Genomic DNA, 22,148 nt, shown 5'->3' on the forward strand with positions numbered 1-22,148 from the left:
TAATTTTGAGTTTGAGCAGTTTTCTACAGTTGGAAGACTTTGGAAGTTTGTGATAAGAGGCGAACGCTGGGCTGATAAGAGCATTCTCTGCACTGTAGAAGACGCCTGTAATTGGTGCTTTGTTTCCCCTCACATTTGCTCCTCAGATATCCAACCAGCATTTCTTCCCACAGGTCAAACCCAAACCGAGAATATTCATTAAACATTGCAGAACAAAGTGTTAGAACATGTGCTAGACACGACAGTCTGCTCTGAGCGAGAGCTCAAAAGAGAGGGTGTAGAAAACAGACACATTAGATAAATTGCCTTATATTTTTTTACTGGCTACTTCCACCACACAAACTTATCTCTCCCTAGTTAAGTAATTTTTACATAATCATCACTTTCAAATGGACTCGCTTGAATTAATGTTTCTTATGAAACATCTTATTAATTCGACCTCGTGAAATGGAAAAACAGGCAGTGCCTCCTGGGAATATATATGGCTATCTTTTTTACGGCCCCCATTTTCGAGTTTCAATTCAGTGAAGTAGCAGTTAATGTCTGCACTTGCGGGGGGAATACAGTGCATTCGGAAAGTATTCAGACCCCTTCACTGTTTCCACGTTTTGTTATGTTACAGCCTTATTCTAAAACGGATTAAATAGTTCCCCCCTCATCAATCTACACACAATACCCCATAATGACAAAGCAAAAACAGGTTTTTGGAAATGTTTCCAAATATACTAAAAATAAGAACTGAAATATCACATTTACATAATTATTCAGACCCTTTACTCAGTACTTTGTTGAAGCACCTTTGGCAGCAATTACATCCTCAAGTCTTCTTGGATATGATGTTACAAGCTTGGCACAGCTGTATTTGGGGAGTTTATCCCATTCTTCTCTGCAGATCCTCTCAAGCTCTGCCAGGTTGAAATGGGTAGCATCGCTGCAAAGCTATTTTCAGGTCTCTAGAGATGTTCCACATAGGAACTCTGGAGCTCTGTCAGAGTGACCACCTGGTTCTTGGTCACCTCCCTGACCAAGGCCCTTCTCCCCTGATTGATCAGTTTGGCCAGCAGCCAGTTCTAGGAAGAGTCTTGGTTGTTCCGAACATATTCCATTTAAGAATGATGGAGGCCACTGTGTTCTTGGGGATCTTCAATGCTGCATAAATGTTTTGGTACCCTTCCCCAGATCTGTGCCTCGACACAATCCTGTCTCGGAGCTCTACAGACAATTAATTTGACTTTATGGCTTTGTTTTTGCTCTGACATGCACTGTCAACTGTGGGACCTTTTTTGTTTTGCAAAGATTTCTCAACCTGTTTTTGCTTGGTCATTGAGGTACTGTGTGATGATTGATAAGGACATTTTTTTATTTAATCAATTTGAGAAATGAAGCTGTAACGTAACAAAATGTGGGAAAAGGGTATGAGTACTTTTTGAATGCACTTTATGGCATGAAAAAGTTTTTGCCCCTTTATGATTTTCTAAATTTTTGCATATTTTTGATTCTGAATGTTATCGGATCTTCAACCAAAACCTAATATTAGATAAAGGGAATCTAAAAAAAATATATATTTAATTAACAAAGTTATGCAACACTCAATTCCCCTGTGTGAAAAAGTAAAAAAAAAAAAAAAAAATTGCCCCCACTAAGTAGCTGTATTGACTGCAACCAAATGCTTCCTGTAGTTGTTGATCAGTCTCTCATCGCTGTGGAGGATTTTTGGCCCACCCTTGCATGCAGAACTGCTTTAACTCAGTTAGGATTAGGTCTGGACTTTGACTAGGCTATTCCAAAACTTAAAATGTGTTGTTTTTTAGCCATTTTCATGTAGCCTTGATTGTGTGTTTTGTATTATTGTCTTGCTGTATGACCCAGCTGCGCTTCAGCTCACAAACGGATGGCCTGACATTCTTCTGTAGAATTCTCTTATAGATAGCAGAATTAATTATTCATTCTATTAAGGCAAGTTGTCCAGGTCCTGAGGCAGCAAAGCATCCCAAAACCATCATTTTCGCCAGGCATAATGGGACTCATGTCATCCAAAAAGTTATGCTTTTGATGTATCTGTCTATAGACCATTCTTCCAAGAGTCTTGATCATCCAGTTGCTTTTAGGTGCTTTTTGGTCAACTTTTTGCATGATACTGTATGGGTCCCATTTAAAAGCCATTGCACCTTCATCTTGACACTCCCCCACCATTGTAACATTTTTGGGGAACCTATAGAAATGCATTTATTAATGTCTACATTTGTTTTTGCCACATTTATTCTATTACAGACACCCTAATGAATCATTTGTAATTATATTGTGTGCTAAACATTTTTTTTAAATTAAGATAGATATATAAACAATTTCCTTTAAGTGTAATTCTAATGTTACTGTCCCCACTTGAAACATTTCATTGAAATACTGTAGAATTTCATTTATTCTTATGAAAGGCCTGCTTCTTCTGGGGAGTGCCAATAGAGAGCAATAGTAACAGCGTCTTTTTGTAGGCACTAACTCCTCAATGGCTTGTTGACCAAAGCCTTTGGGGAAATTAATGGAGTTTTTGTAGTGTTATTGGATGAAAGCCCAAAATAATGTATACTAAGCCTGTGTTAACCTCAGACCTTATTTTCGGCGTTTATCCCAAAACCCTATTCTTTCCCAATTCATTTTCCACATTGGAATTGCTGAACGAATCTGATGTAACTCATTTCCATTTTTTAAGACTACAAGCTGGCAAGCTCTGTATGGCGGACCGGTGGCTTCAAAGCCTCTCATTGGCCAATACATAGCATCAGCAATCCAGGGTTTATTTATGCTGTATACAAAATTGGTCAGGATGCAACCTTGAGGGGCTTTATTCATCTGTTGTTGAACGGAACACATTCAGAATGGTTTTATTTCTCTAGAATACTGTATCTGACGTGGCCTTGGCACATGCAGGGTTTCTTATGTATTTCGTCCTCCCTACCTGTGATTGATTACTTTGGTCTGAGGCTGACCGGCTTATTAATCGATTCTGCGAAACTGCTCGCGGGAATTAAATTTTTTCCATGAATGGCTGTCTTCAGAGTGAAGTAGAGGCGCCACGGGACTCATTTTAAATCATGTTTAAGCACAACAAATCTGCTCCTAAAGTACACGTGTGACTGTTCTCAGGTGATGGGGGAGATGTATCACTTGTATTAAGGCCTACTGTAGAACGGGGCTAGCTAGGAAGTGCGCGTGCGTGCATTCGTTCAAACATAGAAGGCTCATGATATTTGAGGAGCTGTGCAATATCAGTAATTAATATGACGCAAATATCAATGACTATTACAAGTGCTGTACATCACAACATGAACATTAAAGGGATACTTCAGGATTTTGGCAAAGAAGCCCTTTATCTACTTCCCCAGAGTCCAATGAACTCGTGGATACCATTTTTATGTCTGGTGCAGTTTGAAGGAAGTTGCTAACTAGCATTAGAGCAAGGACTAGAAGTCCATTGTAACTGCTAGCATGCTAGAAGATACCATAGACTTCCAGTAATCCTGAAGTATACCTTTAAATGGTGTAAATTGCCAAAATCCTGAAGTATACCTTTAAATGGTGTAAAAAAAATTCTACATAGTCCTCTTTCCCCCTCAGTTTGCCTTCAAAGATGTTTTTCCCCTTTCAGTTTACTTACTTCATTTGAAACACCAAAACTATCCCTGAATTCGATTCAGGTGGTTAACAAGGTAAACAAGCGAAATGCCAGGAGATTGACATCTAATTGTACCTACACACTGAAGAAGGCTGTAAATCTGAAACGTCTGTGTACACTATCACTGAAGCAGTAAAAAATGTAAAATAGAGAATAATGAAATAAGCTTTATGCAACATATTTTTGAGTGCGAACCCATTACACCTCTTTGTTCCTCTAGTTTCTATCGACCCCCAGTTACAGAACCCCTGATCATGTCCACATTGCTCATACTATGGCCTATAGACCAATGTCCTATAGACTGAACATGCTTTAGTAACATTCCTCTGGGACTCCAGCAAGGTTATTATAGTAAATGAAAACTAAAATGGGAAAACAATTTAGTAAACTGAAATAAAATAATTAAGAAAAACATTTGAAAAACGAAAACAATACTGAAACTATATTTGACTGCAAAACTAACTAAAATGAAAAACTCATTGTTCAGTTATAGTTTTTTTTTTCCTTCTAAACTTCAAAATGAAAGGGGGTTTTCAATCTTATTTTTTTTACGGAGTTTTCAAGCTTCTGAATCTGGTGGGTAAATGCTGCCAGTATATGCCGACATTTCAAATAGGCTAGCTTGTGCATCACTATAGCTATCAGTAGAGTTAGTGATAATTCTAATAGGGAAGAAATCAGAGGGCGTGCTGTGTGTGAGTGTGAACCATAGGTGTGAACAATGGTGGCAGCAAAAAGTAAAGCAATGCTGGAAAGGACAAAAGCAAATGTGTTGTAGTATCAGCAGCGTGTGTGGAACTGGAAAAGCCAACCAACCTCAAAGTTAATCTGAACACCGCCCACAAAGAAATACAAACAATTTCAGGATAAAGACAAGGTGAGAGCGCCACCAGCTCTTAGTAGCTGCACATCAACCGTAACGTTAGGACAACGCACATTAGCCATTTGCCTGAAAATAGCAGAAACCTAATTCAAATGAGTTAAAAAAAAATAAGAAGAAGCACTCATTCATGTATTCATCCAGTCTGGCAAGTCCACAAGACTGTGCTATTAGCCAGCCTTCAGAAAATTCAACCAAACACTTGATCCCAAATGTAATACTCCTGGCACTTCTAGAGTAAACGAGGTGATTGCTTTGCAAATGGATACAGCAACCCAGAAAGTTCAGGAGATTCTGAAAGAGACATCGAAATAACCATGTGTGTAGACGGATGGAGCAAGAAAGGACAGAGTGCTTAGTTTATGGGCATATCAGCCTGCTTCAACGAGGCACAGCATCTGTGTTGCTCAACCTACAAGAGAAGGTCTTACTCGTCGTAACTGACAACTGGGCAACATAGTCAAGTCTCATTAAGATTGATTTCTAATTTAAACATAACCAAACCTATGACCTGACTCATCACCTTGTGTATTACGGCCCCCCAGTGGGAAAATTTGATGTCCCCCAAAACACAAGCTATAGGCCTACAACACATAAATGGCTCCTAGCCTACCTACTTTCTTTCCCTAACACTAAAACTGAAACTAAATAATATAATAAGTTATAAAACTCAAACTAAAACAAAAGTAGTAAATCAAGAATGAACTAACTGAAACTAAACTAGAAATAAACAAACTAATAGAAATAAAAAAACGAATAGAAAATCACAACTATAATAACCTTGGACTCCAGACTTGCCTGGAGCGAAAGGACAATGCCCTCAAATTGGAATTGCTGCACCACTATTGTTTTTCCTCAGCCATTTAATTTTCGCCTCTTTCAACCATGATACAATATTTGCTGAGAAAGCCATTGGAGCAAATTGAACTTTTTTCGACTGTCGAGAAGATCGTTGACTGATAAGGACCTCTGACGGTATACTGACTTCGAAACAATTTCCACTGCTCCTGATCGGAATACTAACAGGAATGGTATAAACTCCCACAAATAAAGATAGCTAGTATTCACAAACGGTTATTTTTCTACGTTGAATTATTGTGTAGCAGCAGTTATAACATATAGACTACACATGCTTGCTTACTTACTTTATGAATCCTCTTCATCCCCTTCGGGAACATAAGGTCACAAGGAGCTCTCTACACTTCTTCCTGTCTGGCAACGTGTTGTGCCTCACACTACATATAAGGCTTGAAGTATTTCTTTACCGCTAAAGGTTCTACTGTGTTTTTGGGTTCCAAAGCTCTCCTCGACCTCCACAATCTCCCGGACAGCCTTCATGCAGTGCCTGCGCTGGGGGGTGTGGTGCCCCTTCCAGGAGTGGGGTGCCCTGAGGGCCGAAGAAGTGAAGCTTAGTCTGCAGGGCGGCTCTACGCCCAACCCCTATGGAATCATGGCCTATACCTCTTCCTCCAACAGCCAAAGTCCTGCCCAGGTAACATATTTCTCATAATATGTGATATTAACCAATTCATTAGATGAGTTGATGGATCAGCTGATCATTTGGAAGTCCCACACTGACTTCTCTTTCTATCTCCCTTTCTGTCTTTCTCTTGCTCTGCCTCTCTCGCTTTCTGTCTTTCTCTCTGGTCCTCTCTCGGAGGTGGTCGATGAGAGGGACATGGTCAGGTTCCGTCTGTCTTCCAGCTCAGTGCAGAAGGCCTCGTCCAGCACAGCCGTGTCTCTGAGGAGGAGCAGGACAGGACAGCAGAGGAAACCTCCCTCACCCTCACCAGGTACATATCATCACGGGGGGATATCTCCATCTGTATCAGTCATGGATGGGACTCTTCCTGATTCATCAGGAATTCCTGCTTTTCTGGACATTATCCTTATTAACATTTTTATTTGAACTGAAGTATCCAATAGCCAACATCCAGCTTTTTCTGCTTTTCTATGTTGTCTTAATCACATAGCTGACATGTATCAGCAGCATCAGTCACAATGTCCTTTTATTTCTCATAATGGCTTTAGTCTTCTAAAGAAAAAAAAAATATATTGTTTTTTTCCCCAAACGACTGACACATTCTGAACTCCTAAGTAGTGAAGAGATTCCCTTTGAAAATGGCTGACATAGAAAAGGTTATTTCTAGTTTGAATTGGACTTTGAAATCACTTCAACCGTCACTGCCTGTGTTTGTTTCCTCACCATAACAGGTTTTGTTTATCGTAACAGGGAAAGCATGGAATGACAGAAAGGCTGCTCGCAGACCAACATACTTTTCAGGCACACACACTGCTGCAGTTAGTCACCCCTGGAGAAGGGCTTCAAAGTTCTGACTACCATCCATCAGAAGCAATATGCATAATGGGACTCCCAACCACTGTAGTGTTATCTCATTGGCACCACCTGCTCTCTCCAGGATTAGAATGCACCGACAAAGAAGTAGAGTACCCGGAAGAGACTTTGGCCAGGGCCCGATATGGCCCCTTGATTTTGAACAAGCCTGACATCGGTATCTCACGCTAGCTTCTGCTCCGGAAAAGAGTTGAGTTGCGATCCGAACTCATCAGACTTGAGCCTTTTTGGTAGGCTATGTATGCAGTAGAACCGGAGACATATTTTGTTATCATATGTGAAAGCACTGATATGTTACTGTCTATGTATGGCACTCATAACAACAAAGGCTAATGATATGACACTATTGTATTAGGGTACAGTTGCAACCTATATTGAAGGCACAGTTATTAGATCTCTTGTTCTATTAGTTATATTATTTCAGGTCTTTCCCAGAAAAGAGGTTGAAACCTCGAGAGATTTCCTGGTAAAAGAAAGGTTAGATGAATTGCATTATTTATCTCCCATACTGAGCTTTAGAAAGATAAAGCGATTTATTTATTTCATTTCATTTTATTTGAACATAAAAAGAAAGAAAATAATAATAACTTACAAGTGTCACTTATTGGAACTCCGAGCAGTTGTCTGTCACGGAATTGATTTATAAAATCCTGGTAAACACTTGGCACACAGACACTCAGTCCATTGTCGTTGACAGAGGGTATATCTTGACTCTGAATGGACTCTACATAGCCAATGATTTCCATCCTAATGTTGTCGCTAGCCAGCTTATCTTCCTACACGGAGAATGGAGTTGATTGAGGTTCAGTTGGGGTGGCTGCTTCTTTGCAAAGTCTGTTTAATGACAGTTGAATCAGCGGATGAAGTGTCCTCGAAAAGCCTTCTCTGAACATGTCGCCTAAATTATTTTGTGTTGGCTGCTGTTAAGGATGTACAATATCATGAATCTCTGTCATTATTTTGATTTGGTGGTTTGAACAGTGCTGACTGTTCTCTGATTAGACAGAGGGGTGTATGTGTCGGTGTGTACAGTACGTGCTCTCATGTGTATTTGTTTGTTTTGTGCATTCTTGGCCATGTGTACGTGTGCGCATCTGTGTGCGTGTGTGTGCTTGTGTATAAATGTGTGTGTTTGTATGTTTGTGTTTTCATCTGTATGTTTCTCTGGAAGGCTGATAGAAACAACAGCTCATTTACAAGCCGAGATGTGTAATTTATGTCTTTGTCGCCCCATGGCTGCATCCGACAAGCAAGGAGGATCAAAGGAGGATCAAACATTCCACATTGCATTCCTACCCCTTCAGCCAGTAATTTGAAATAAGGAAAGTAAGACACTTATCGATTCATACCGTTTTAGATGTTTCCGTGAGAAATGTATGATGGGCATTAAACCGAGTTCAGTATTTGTGTTTATTATAGATCCCCGTTAGCTGCTGCCATGGCAGCAACTACTCTTCCTGGAGTCTCGCAAAATTAATGCCGTTATACAATTTTAAAAACATTACGGCACATTCATTTCAGAATTCACAACAAACTAAGTGTGTGCCCTCAGGCCCATACTCCACTACCACATATCAACAACGCAAAATCCATGTGTGTGTATAGTGCGTATGTTAATGTGTGTGTGTGTGTGTGTGTGTATGCATGTGTCTATGTTTGTTACTTCACTGTCTCAGCTCTTCCATAAGGTGTATTTTTATCTACTTTTATAAATCTGATTCTACCGCTTGCATCAGTTACCTGATGTGGAATGTAGTTCCATGTTGTCATGGCTCTATGTAGTACTGTGCGCCTCCCATAGTCTGTTTTGGACTTGGGGACTGTGAAGAGACCTCTGGTGGCATGTCTTGTGGGGTGTGACTTATGCATTCTCACACAGTCCATGCACTCCCATTAATCAGGGAAGTAGCTACAGAACCCGCACTGTTTGCTTGACCGCCATCGTGTACCAACTTGGCTAATGATAAGCAAAATGGGGAAAAAACATCTAGCTGTGTCCTCTTAGATTATTAAATAATCCATTCCAATGGCCCATACTTGCATTATTCACAATTCCCTGATTTCTCAGCTGTCAACATCTGTTTATCACTGATAAATCCACTTAATGATTTGAAAAGTAGAGTCTGCAGTGCCACTTAAAAGCACTTCAAACAAAATGGATGCCATAGAGTAGGTTGGTGCCATGGTAGTGTCATGGTACTAGTTCATCATCCAGCACTACTGTGTCCTCCTGTCCACACTTACTGTAGTCTGAGCAGATGGATGCTACAGCAAGGCTCCTGCACCCCAGGCTACTCTAGCCATTTCCAAAAGGCCAGTCTGAGCCAACAGAGAAAGAATGAGAGAGAGAGTCACAGAGAAGGGGGGTGAGTGAGAGAGGAGAAACTGAGCTGTGAGAGAGTTATAGAAAGAGAGAGAGGAAAACGGACAGAGGTAGAACGAGAGAGAGAGAGAGAGAGAGAGAGAGAGAGAAAAGCGAGAGTGAAATGGGGAGCCTTACATTTCGCCATCACTATGGCTACCGGTGCAGTTCACCCAGACATTTGAATCAGACTGTGACTGTGTCTAAAAGACAACACTGTCACAGATTGTCTGAGTGATGTTCCACTGTGTGCTTACTATCTAGTCTACAATAGGACAATTCTAGTGGTTCATAGAAGTTGAATGTAGAGAAACATGTAACTGCTAAAATAATGGAAACACTTGAGTAAATGAGGGTTCTGGCAGCTCGGTTCTGGCAGCTCTTATGGTGTGGGGTGCATTTTCCTGGTATGGTTTAGGTTCACTTAACCCTTTTAGAGGGCAAGGTAAACGGCAATAAATACATAGCCAATTTGAGTGATTACTTTCAACCTATAGTATGGTGAATAATTTCTATCCTGATTGGAGTGGATGACAATCCCTCCATCCACAGGGCACGAGTCGAGTAGTCACTGAGTGGTTTGATGAGCATTGAAGCTGTTCTGGCGGCTCGTGGTGCCCAACATCCTATTAAAACACTTTATGTTGGTGTTTGCATTATTTTGGCAGTTACTTGCAGCTCCGGGGTGACATTATAGATACAGATCTAGGATCAGCTTCTCCTCCCCCAATTCCAACCTTAGCAGTTGGTTAGGAAAATGCTAAACTGATCCATGATCAGCATCTAGGTCCAACTTCACCTTACACTGTAGGGTAGGTAACTGCCAAAATAAAGGAAACACCAACATAAAGTGTTAATAAAATAGAACAGCTTCAATGCACCTTGGCATAGATTCTATAAGATTCTGGAACTCTATTGGAGGGATGAAACAGCATTCTTCCATGAGAAATACCATAATTTGGTGTTTTGTTGATGGTGGTGGAAAAACGCTGTCTCACACAATGCCCAAACTGGACGCACATGTGCGTTGTGCGCAAATTGATTTTGTCCCCCCCACACCAAACGCGATCATGACACACAGGTTGAATATCAAAACAAACTTTGAACCAATTATATTAATTTGGGGACAGGTCGAAAAGCATTAAACATTTATGGCAATTTAGCAAGCTAGCTTGCTGTTGCTATCTAATTTGTCCTTGGATATAAACGTTAAGTTGTTATTTTACCTGAAATGCACTCAAACAATTAATCCACACATGAAACGGTCAACCGAATTGTTTCTAGTCATCTCCTCCTTCCAAGCTTTTTCTTCTTTGGACTTTATATGGCGATTGGCATCTAACTTTCATAAGAAGGTGTATTACCACGACCGAGCGGCTTCAGTTCGTCTTTCAATCACCCACGTGGGTATAACCAATAAGGAGATAGCACGTGGGTATATGCTTTTATAAACCAATGAGGACATGGGAGAGGCAGGACTTGCACCGTGTTCAGCGTCACAAATAGAACTGACTTCTATTTTAGCACTTGGCAACGCAGACGCTCGCTGGTACATGAGAGCAGTGTGGGTGCAATGATTGAATAACCAAACTTCTTCCATTTAAGAATGATGGAGGCCACTGTGTTCTTGCGGACCTTCAATGCTGCATGTTTTGGTACCCTTCCCCAGATCTGTGCCTCTACACAATCCTGTCTCGGAGCTCCACGGACAATTCCTTAGATCTCATGGCTTGGTTTTTGCTCTGACATGCAGTATCAACTGTGGGACCTTATAAAGACAGGTGTCCCTTCCAAATCATGTTCAATCAATTGAATTTACCACAGGTGGACTCCAATCAAGGTAGAGAAACATCTCAAGGATGATCAATGGAAACAGGATGCACCTGAGCTCAATTTCGAGTCTCACAGTAAAGGGTCTGAATACTTATGTAAATAAGGTATTTCTGTTTGTTGTTTTTTTTACACATTTGCAAACATTTCTAAAAACCCGTTTTCACTTTGTTATTATGGGGTATTGTGTGTAGATTGATGAGGAACATTTTTTATTTAATCCATTTTAGAATAAGGCTGTAACATAACAAGTTGGGGGAAAAAGTCAAGGGGTCTGAATAATTTCCGAATGCACTGTAAATCATTGTAGTTCTATGTATATGTCACTTTTCCGTTACTGTGTATGCATCTTATAGGGATGTCATTGGATGGCAAATTCAGCCAAGATTATGACTGTGCAAGTAAAATGTACATTTTACAGCTAACTACATCCCTTTTCCTCCACCACCTGGGATATGTCCCAAATGGTACCCTATTCCCTTTATAATGTACTACTTTTGACCAGAGCCCTGTGTAGGGAATAGAGTGCCGTTTGGGACGTAGTCCTGGTTATGTTCTATTATTGGACTGCGAGGAGGAAATGACTCAATGTTATTAACTTTGGATCGTAGGAATAATGAAGAAGTGTTTGTATTTAGTGGAGTGAACAGAAGTCACGGCAGAAGGAAGGCAATGCGGGCTGAATGAGAATAGTTATGTGAGAAGGTTGCCATAGAATTCCGTATTGAGTCTACCCATACGTTTATCAGTCAATTTGATATGGTCAGAGGCTCTATTTCCCTTCTAGGATTTATATTTCTATGGAACTAAAAGGAACAGTAAATAAGAGCTGTGTTTTTGAACTGTTTTTCTCTTTCTCTTTAGGTCAAAGTCGGCGTGCCTCTCAAGCATCTCCTCCGGGATCGCCACAAGGCCCAGGGGTAAGTAAGACTGTCTCAAAGATCAGTTGCCGCTAACATGGTCAGACATGATCAGTCATGGATAGACCGTTCCCTGAAGCCATGGTCAACTCCACTCTGTTTTGAAGCATAGGTCTCCATACTGTCATAGTGGCTCCCGAGCATTTATTAAGTGCTGATCTAGGATCAGGTCCCACCTGTCCATGTAATCATATTCATTGTGATCTTAAAGGAAAACTGATCATATCTGAGAGTCTTCATGAAAACCAGCCTTCACTAGTAAACTAATATAGGACTTAGTGTTAGTTGCTACCACAATAATACTACATAATAATACTACATAATAATACATAATGTATATTAATGCCTCTGTTTGCTACCTAATGCTAAGAAAGTCAGTTAGACAAATAGCATTTTGTGCCCCAGTTCTACATGATTATCTCTTGAAAGAAACATGGTCATCTCTGTTCTAACGGGCTGTTTAAGTAAGGTTGTTTGGTACATAAGTGTTAGGGATCAGGTCTATAAAAATATCCTGCAGCATATGATGTGGTACTATGGAGCAGAGAGCTTCATCCACTTAATATTTGTGGGGAGGGTTTTTAATGACGAGTGTGTGTTAATTGCATGGGCGCATGTTTTTCAGTTGTGTGTGCTGGTACATATGCACTTGTGTGTGTGTGTTTCTGCACATGTGATTGTGAGTACATGTTTGCTGTGTGCGTCTCTGCATGTTTGTAAATGTATGTACATTAATGTGTCTGAGTTTGCATAAGGTGTGTGTGTGTGTGTGTGTGTGTGTGTGTGTGTGTGTGTGTGTGTGTGTGTGTGTGTGTGTGTGTGTGTGTGTGTGTGTGTGTGTGTGTGTGTGTGTGTGTGTGTGTGTGTGTGTGTGTGTGTGTGTGTGTGTCTGGGGCATGGTGGGGTGTGAGTGATGTCTCTCAGGCTGAGTGGGGCTGTCAAGTGAGGGGCCGGGCCCTGTGATGGATGCAGCTCTCACAGAGATAAGGCCCCACAGACACAGTAGAGGAGAAGGATTAGCTCTGTCTCAGTGCTGGATCTATGGGCCATAATGAGGGCCTGGGTCTGCTCTCCTGCCTCTAGATTAAGTTTGCAGCTAAACATATCGGGTTGGAACAGGTAAAGGGAACAGAACCAAAAAAAGGAAAATAACTAAATGTTTCAAGGAACAGAATCAGAACTGGGAACAAAAGGGATCTATACGGTTGACCATTATTTTAAAAGCACGGAAACTGCTTAATATAGTTATTTTCTGTAGTTAGAAACTCACACCCCACAGCAATCCCAACCCAACAACGAGTGTATAGTATCAGTATTGTATTGTTTCTTCATCCTATGTAATTTATTCTCAGTGAATTTGGTGATGTTTTTTCCCCCGTTCATAGAAATTAGTCATTGAAGCTGTTAGGTTTATGTCCCATCCTACGTCCTGATATTACCAGGTTCTGACCGCTAGCTGGTGCTGTTCCTGCTATTAATGGATATTTCACCCTAATTACATATTGGTTTAAGCAGTCTATTGACAATTTATGACATAAACCCATGCTTTGGTTTTGTTTACCTGGCCAACGTTTCAAATGCTACATGTTTTGCATTTGTGGCACAAATCCAATGCATGTCAGTGGTATCTATTTTAGCATTTCTGTGCTTCATAAGTACCATCATTGAGTTACACAATACATTTTTTGATACTTTAGGATGATTTGAACATGAAGCATGAAAATGATAATATAGGTACTATTGAATTGCATTGGATTTCTGCCACAAATGCTAAAAATATAGCATTGGCCAACAAAACCTAAGCACGGGTTGCTGTCATACCTTGTCAATAGTGTGTTTACAGGGTAAGGAAACCAACAGCATTTTGTAATTTGGGTGAACTATCCCTTTAACATTGGGGCACGGGGGATTCTTCACTTTTTCAGAAACAGCATCATCTAGTAGTCAGAACCTGGTAATATCAGGATGTAGGATGGAACATATACCTAACAACTTTTGTGTAGGGTGCCGTGTTTCGGGTGGGACGTTAAACGAGTGTCCTGACTCTCTGTGGTCACTAAAGATCCCATGGCACTTATCCTGGCTAAATTCCCAAGCTGTCCCTCATACCACCACGGTCACCTAATTATCCCCAGCTTACAATTGGCTCATTCACCCCCCTCCTGTCCCCTGTAACTATTCCCCATGTCGTTGCTGTCAATGAGAATGTGTTCTCAGTCAGTTTACCTGTTAAAATAATGGTAAATAAAATGACAAATCTACCTGAACAGGAAAAAATGAATAAAAATCACTGGAGATACATTACATAGGATGAAGAAATAATACTCAGAGCCGCAGCTCCCTACTACTTGTCAGACAAAGAGAACTGATACTAGATTCTCGTTGTTGGGGTGGGATTGGCGGGGGGTGTGGAGGGACCGTTTGGTTTGGTCCAAATCAAATGTTAGGTACTATATTTATTGACTATTATATTAATCCTTTAAATTAAAATGGCCAATTTGGATGCAATCAATTATCTTAATTTCTCAGATATCAGATTATATTTCAACAAAATATGCTATTGTCATCTGTTTATTATAACTGTGCCCAATAATGTTTGTACCATCTTTTGTGCTGCTACCATGTTGTGTCGCTACCATGTTGTTGTTATGTTGTGTTGCTACCATGCTGTGTTGTCATGTTTTGCTGCCTTGCTAGGTTGTTGTCTTCGGTCTCTCTTTATGTAGTGTTGTGTTGTCGTCTATTGTTGTGATGTCTGTTTTGTCATATGTTTATATTGTATTTAATTTGTATTTTTAATCCCAGGCCTTTTGGTAGGCTGTCGTTGTAAATAAGAATTTGTTCTTAACTGACTTGCCTAGTTAAATAAAGGTTAAATAACAAATAAATAACAAATAAACTATATCAGAACAATCTGAGATGGTGGGTGTCGAAATCCTCTTATGTGCTTTTTAAGGTTGGAACGACCCATCTGTAGCCTACCGACGTTACACGCGTGATTCAGAAGATGGGTAGAGAAATTTGTAGCTAGAGAAGAATGGATTCACTTTTTCAATGCTAGTTAGGGATACTATAGTTCACATTGTATTTATGAACTACAAAAATTCTGGTGATGCTCTGCACACACAAGCCTGTTAGCTAGCTAACGTTTAGTCAACTCTGAAGTTCAAAGACATTCAAAGTTCCTTTATAGAAGCCACTCCTCCGTAGGTATAATTCTGTGGGCCTAATGAAGATAATGCATTTCATCACAACAAGATGCCCAGCGCTTCAAGGTTCTCTCACTCTCTCCCCACCCACAAAATTTCAGTTGCATCTTGCGCACTACACTTGTCTTTCCATCAGGCATGTAAACAACTCACTGAGCTATACCTTGCCCGCTCCACAGCAATCTTCTCTATCTGCACAGCATTATTGATGAAGTAATTTAATATTGTGTTAAATACACTTGAAAAAATATTTCAGAGTTTTACAAAGGAACGATATAAACCTGTACTTTTTTTGTTGGTTCAAACCAGTTCAGAACTTTATTTTGCAGGTCGGAACAGTGGAACGAAACGATTGGAAAGTAATTTTGGTTCCAATGCCTGAAACATATTCTAGTAGCCTTGTACCTGCAGCTCCCAAGTTCTTATTGTCAAACGTACTCACGGACATACAGAAATGCAATAAATACACCGTTTTTTTAAAGAAAAATTATAATAGCCTATTATCTTGCAGGAAAGAACAGAAATGTTTGTATTTGCTTACAAACCCGGAGCTGGTATTTGGACCGGCGAGCCTCCGCTTGCTGGTCCATTTCTCTAACCTTAGGCTAACTGCCACCCCCACAAGCACCAGGCACCAACCAACTGAGCCATCAGAACAACAGACGCGAGTCTACATGTATACATGTCAGATCAAAGTCGAGTATTCAACAATGGGGGGAATAAATAAACAAAAGCTACAGTATAACTCATGGTTTTGGCACAACTCTCCCTGATGCACAGTTCCAATTTATGTCGATAGAAATAACCCTCTTCATCAGCCATATATGTGTCTCAAATGGCACCCTATTTCCCATTTAGTGCACTACTTTGGAACACAGCCAGTAGGTCTCTGTTCAAAAGTAATGCACTATATAGGGAATAGGGTGCAATTTGGGAATCAACCTCAGTCTCCTACCCTGCATTACTGTCAAACACCATTTAATCAATGCCACCCGGCACAGAAATAGGACTGTAAACAATATGTATTCACTGCTATATCTGCAAGCATTGTAGGATCTGACAACTTTGTTTTTCTGCATAAATTATTGATTCCTGACACTTTTGGTTCACTTTGAGCAGAATGCTAAGGCTCTATAAGACTATTTTTATCTAATATATAGAGCACTGTGTGTGTGTATTGCCTGGGATGCCCCCTTCCATCATAGGCCGGTCTTGGGTTATGTTATTGTTGTTACCTGTGTTGGCAGTCAACAGTGTTGCCGAGGTGATGCTCTCTGTCTCTCTCTGTCTCGCTCTCTGTGTGTCTCTCTTTCTTCTATTTCTGTATCTCTCCATTTCTCGCCCTCTCTTTCCCTAACTCTGTTCTCCAATTTTCATCTCACTCGTTGTGACAAATGTATATTTTCTTCTCCCCCCTCAGTCAATCTTCAAATATTTTTTCCCTCTCCATATCTTTTTCCTTCTGTCTCCCACTTCCTCTCGTTTTCTCACTTACTAAGAGACATATGATGACAACCGCCAGCTCAGAGGTCGACTCCACAACGGCGACACACACACACACACACACACACACACACACACGCACACAATCCCACATCGCAAGTCACCACAGCCTGCCACTGTGGGTGTGAAACACACCAGACACGAGCGAGGCGCCTCTGTGTGTGAGAACACACACACAGGAGCAGGGGAACAGGCAGAGAAGAAGGCAATTAATGGTGGCGTTAGGCTTGAGCGCGAGCGGTACTGCCAACACTCTCTACCCAGCCTGTTTGCCCTGACACATAATGGGAGAGAAGACAACAACAGAGCAGTCAGCTGCTCACTGAGATGGTTGTGGCTCATATCACTGTTCTACTGAAATTGGCCCTGTTTGTCATCACTGTTATTTAAATATTGTCCCTTTTTATTAGAACTTGTTTGTTTGATGTCTGGTCTAGTTCAGTCTCATTGGAAACTGAAATGACAGGTGGATATGATTTGACGGCACACATTCCCATCGTGTTATATATAATATGCTGCAGCTATAGAAGCCTATATATGGCAATGCTGTTATGCTAGCCATAGAGAACGCTCCCCACATAGTGCTCTTCATAAGACTCTAATCTTGCTTTATTTTGCAGCATTGATATGCATTGTCATATTGTTTTAATAAAGTCTAAATAGTTCATGTGAATTCCTGTTGTTTCTCCTAGCTCTCTATGTCTCAGCTGGCAGCTACTTCACGCTACCCGACCATGAGCCACTCCACTGCCGTGTCGCCATGGCAACAGCCGTTTTCCTCTCAGCTCTATCCTTCCCCATTGGCATCGGCCCACCAGCTGTCACATGTCGTAAGATTCCACCCCCATACCCTCTCCCACGCGCACACCGACACAAACACGCATGGGGATACACACAGTGCTACTCACACGCAGACACACGGATACATACACACATAGACACACTGCTACATAAACACATATGGGCGCTTTGTAGGTCTCTGACACACTCACGTATAAGTGTGCGCACACACACTCATGTATAATTTCCATGGATACGCAGACAGCCACAGCGATTTGAATTCAAAGGCTCACTCACCTTTCTAACACAAAGCTATGTACAGACACATACCTACAGACACACAGGCACACGCGCGCGCACACACACACACAACCTTGAGAGTACAGTTTTTGCTGAACTCTGGCATGCTCTTTGTCTTTGGGACTACACAAGGTTTTTCATCTTCTAAATCAAAAGAAACACTCTGACTCTGCACTCACATCATTGTGCAAAGGCTGATCCAATTTACTCAAGGTATCCAGTTTTTTACAAGCTGTGATTTTCCATTTAACACTACCTGGACACACTACAAATGCATTCCATTCCAAGTTTGATGCAAAGTCCCTGTCCTAGATAATTTGATGTCTTTTCATGTTGAGTATACTGATTACAGAATAAGACCCAGTTCTCACTGATTTTGTTAAAATGTTTTTGTGGCTTAAAGTAACTGACCAGTCAAAATCATACTTGTAAAAGGTAATATTCTGTTAATTCATATCCAAATAATGTTGTTGAGTAGTCCTATACTCGTAATTATGGCCAAAGCATAAATTGAATAAAACAAAACACTTAAAAAAAAAAAACATCTCAAACTTGTACCTCTAACAGTTAAAAAAATGCTTGCTATTTCCTCATAGAACAGGATGTCATCTCCCTGAGGAGGATGAGCTAGCCAATCAGTGATCTACTTGCATAAATATTTGTAATGACCGGTATAATCGCACATCATTCTGTTGTTGGGGTACGCCCACACCATTCTGTTGTTGAGGTACGCCCACACCATTCTGTTGTTGAGGTACGCCCACACCATTCTGTTGTTGGGGTACGCCCACACCATTCTGTTGTTGGGGTACGCCCACACCATTCTGTTGTTGGGGTATGCCCACACCATTCTGTTGTTGAGGTACGCCCACACCATTCTGTTGTTGAGATACGCCCACACCATTCTGTTGTTGAGGTACACCCACACCATTCTGTTGTTGAGGTACGCCCACACCATTCTGTTGTTGGGGTACGCCCACACCATTCTGTTGTTGGGGTACGCCCACACCATTCTATTGTTGAGGTACGCCCACACCATTCTGTTGTTGAGGTACGCCCACACCATTCTGTTGTTGAGGTACGCCCACACCATTCTGTTGTTGGGGTACGCCCACACCATTCTGTTGTTGGGGTACGCCCACACCCTTCTGTTGTTGGAGTACGCCCACACCATTCTGTTGTTGAGGTACGCCCACACCATTCTGTTGTTGGGGAACGCCCACACCCTTCTGTTGTTGGGGAACGCCCACACCCTTCTGTTGTTGGGGTACGCCCACACCCTTCTGTTGTTGGGGTACGCCCACACCATTCTGTTGTTGGGGTACGCCCACACCCTTCTGTTGTTGGGGTACGCCCACACCCTTCTGTTGTTGGGGTACGCCCACACCCTTCTGTTGTTGGGGTACGCCCACACCCTTCTGTTGTTGGGGTACGCCCACACCCTTCTGTTGTTGAGGTACGCCCACACCATTCTGTTGTTGGGGAACGCCCACACCATTCTGTTGTTGGGGTACGCCCACACCATTCTGTTGTTGGGGTACGCCCACACCATTCTGTTGTTGGGGAACGCCCACACCATTCTGTTGTTGAGGTACGCCCACACCATTCTGTTGTTGGGGAACGCCCACACCATTCTGTTGTTGGGGTACGCCCACACCCTTCTGTTGTTGGGGTACGCCCACACCGTTCTGTTGTTGGGGTACGCCCACACCCTTCTGTTGTTGGGGTACGCCCACACCATTCTGTTGTTGGGGTACGCCCACACCCTTCTGTTGTTGGGGTACGCCCACACCATTCTGTTGTTGGGGTACGCCCACACCCTTCTGTTGTTGGGGTACGCCCACACCCTTCTGTTGTTGGGGTACGCCCACACCCTTCTGTTGTTGGGGTACGCCCACACCCTTCTGTTGTTGAGGTACGCCCACACCATTCTGTTGTTGGGGAACGCCCACACCATTCTGTTGTTGGGGTACGCCCACACCATTCTGTTGTTGGGGTACGCCCACACCCTTCTGTTGTTGGGGAACGCCCACACCATTCTGTTGTTGAGGTACGCCCACACCATTCTGTTGTTGGGGAACGCCCACACCTTTCTGTTGTTGGGGTACGCCCACACCCTTCTGTTGTTGGGGTACGCCCACACCGTTCTGTTGTTGGGGTACGCCCACACCCTTCTGTTGTTGGGGTACGCCCACACCATTCTGTTGTTGGGGTACGCCCACACCCTTCTGTTGTTGGGGAACGCCCACACCATTCTGTTGTTGGGGTACGCCCACACCCTTCTGTTGTTGGGGTACGCCCACACCGTTCTGTTGTTGGGGTACGCCCACACCATTCTGTTGTTGGGGTACGCCCACACCATTCTGTTGTTGGGGTACGCCCACACCCTTCTGTTGTTGGGGTACGCCCACACCCTTCTGTTGTTGGGGAACGCCCACACCCTTCTGTTGTTGGGGTACGCCCACACCCTTCTGTTGTTGGGGTACGCCCACACCCTTCTGTTGTTGGGGTACGCCCACACCATTCTGTTGTTGGGGTACGCCCACACCCTTCTGTTGTTGGGGTACGCCCACACCCTTCTGTTGTTGGGGTACGCCCACACCCTTCTGTTGTTGGGGTACGCCCACACCCTTCTGTTGTTGGGGTACGCCCACACCATTCTGTTGTTGGGGAACGCCCACACCATTCTGTTGTTGGGGTACGCCCACACCCTTCTGTTGTTGGGGTACGCCCACACCATTCTGTTGTTGGGGTACGCCCACACCCTTCTGTTGTTGGGGTACGCCCACACCATTCTGTTGTTAGGGTACGCCCACACCATTCTGTTGTTGGGGTACGCCCACACCATTCTGTTGTTGGGGTACGCCCACACCCTTCTGTTGTTGGGGTACGCCCACACCATTCTGTTGTTGGGGTACGCCCACACCCTTCTGTTGTTGGGGTACGCCCACACCATTCTGTTGTTGGGGTACGCCCACACCCTTCTGTTGTTGGGGTACGCCCACACCATTCTGTTGTTGGGGTACGCCCACACCCTTCTGTTGTTGGGGTACGCCCACACCATTCTGTTGTTGGGGTACGCCCACACCATTCTGTTGTTGGGGTACGCCCACACCCTTCTGTTGTTGGGGTACGCCCACACCCTTCTGTTGTTGGGGTACGCCCACACCATTCTGTTGTTGGGGTACGCCCACACCCTTCTGTTGTTGGGGTACGCCCACACCCTTCTGTTGTTGGGGTACGCCCACACCCTTCTGTTGTTGGGGTACGCCCACACCCTTCTGTTGTTGGGGTACGCCCACACCATTCCAACACAGAAAAGCTGCTTTTTAACATATTTAAATAAATAAAAATGAATGGAAAACTATTTCACTCATATTGTAAGTAATTATAGGTCATATTTCAAAGAAATCTGGAAACACTGGGCAGTTTTGCTTTAAATAAGATAATTGTAAAGCTGGGGTGCAGGAACAGGAACTGTGGTACTAATCGTGTTGAGTAACTTCTCGCAAAATAGGAACGGTAATCATTTTTCCTGTTACAACCATGTTGCTTTTTGATTTCCTCACACACTCACAAGGATGCGTACATTTGGCGTCCATTCAATGTGTTTTTTTCTTCTTAAAATGAATGGTGTGAAAATAGTACATTATGGGTTTAATCTCGGGGTGTCTTGAGTTCAACTGTTGGATATGTGTTTCATTCTCATTACAATCCGTTTAAACCGACTCAAATGTGCTCCAATATGTCTCTTTAATTTAGATGCCAACAAGAACATCCTTCTTCTCACAGACTTAAAGATATGCATAGCTGCAAGTGTTACCGCTTGTATCGCCAAATCAATGTCATTATCATTCTTGTATCCAGGACAGTAGAGACACACAGAACTAGTACACATCATATTTATATTACAGATAGCATAACACACAACACAGATTGCAGATAGCATAACACAAACAGGGTTTGAGCCTGGGTCTCCTGCATGCCACAAGACAATGTTAGCCTGCTGAGCTAAAACTTAGGCATTTGCTCAGGGAACTAACACAAATATGTAGATGTGCTTCAAGGGAAATGTTTTGTGAATGTTCATCTAATGTAAGCAAACATTTCAATTGTTTTGTGTCAGCAGCGAACATTCGCAACCGCTAGCTAACCTAAGTGTCTGTTTAGGTTCTAAACTGCTGCTACAAATAGAAGTGGCCATGTAGCCTTTCTATTAAATGTAGTAAGAATAGCGAAGTTTGAATATTGTTGATAAAAAGCCACAGTAAAACAGTAGAAATGAGCTATTTGCGGCTTCACTGTAACATTATGGGATGTCAATTCAAATCGTTCAAT

General features: G+C 42.3%; 1 protein-coding gene across 1 annotated transcript in view; it reads left to right on the plus strand.

The window, feature by feature from the left end:
* Positions 1-22,148, plus strand: part of LOC139367676 (nephronophthisis 4) — a 190,914-nt gene that overhangs the window by 99,506 nt on the left and 69,260 nt on the right. Inside the window, exons 9-12 of the mRNA XM_071105959.1 lie at positions 5,851-6,042; positions 6,211-6,343; positions 11,963-12,018; positions 17,423-17,560. Coding sequence (XP_070962060.1) covers positions 5,851-6,042; positions 6,211-6,343; positions 11,963-12,018; positions 17,423-17,560 — 519 coding nt within the window. The remainder of the gene's footprint in view (positions 1-5,850; positions 6,043-6,210; positions 6,344-11,962; positions 12,019-17,422; positions 17,561-22,148) is intronic.

Source organism: Oncorhynchus clarkii, chromosome 16, assembly GCF_045791955.1.
Source record: "Oncorhynchus clarkii lewisi isolate Uvic-CL-2024 chromosome 16, UVic_Ocla_1.0, whole genome shotgun sequence".
NCBI lineage: Eukaryota > Metazoa > Chordata > Actinopteri > Salmoniformes > Salmonidae > Oncorhynchus > Oncorhynchus clarkii.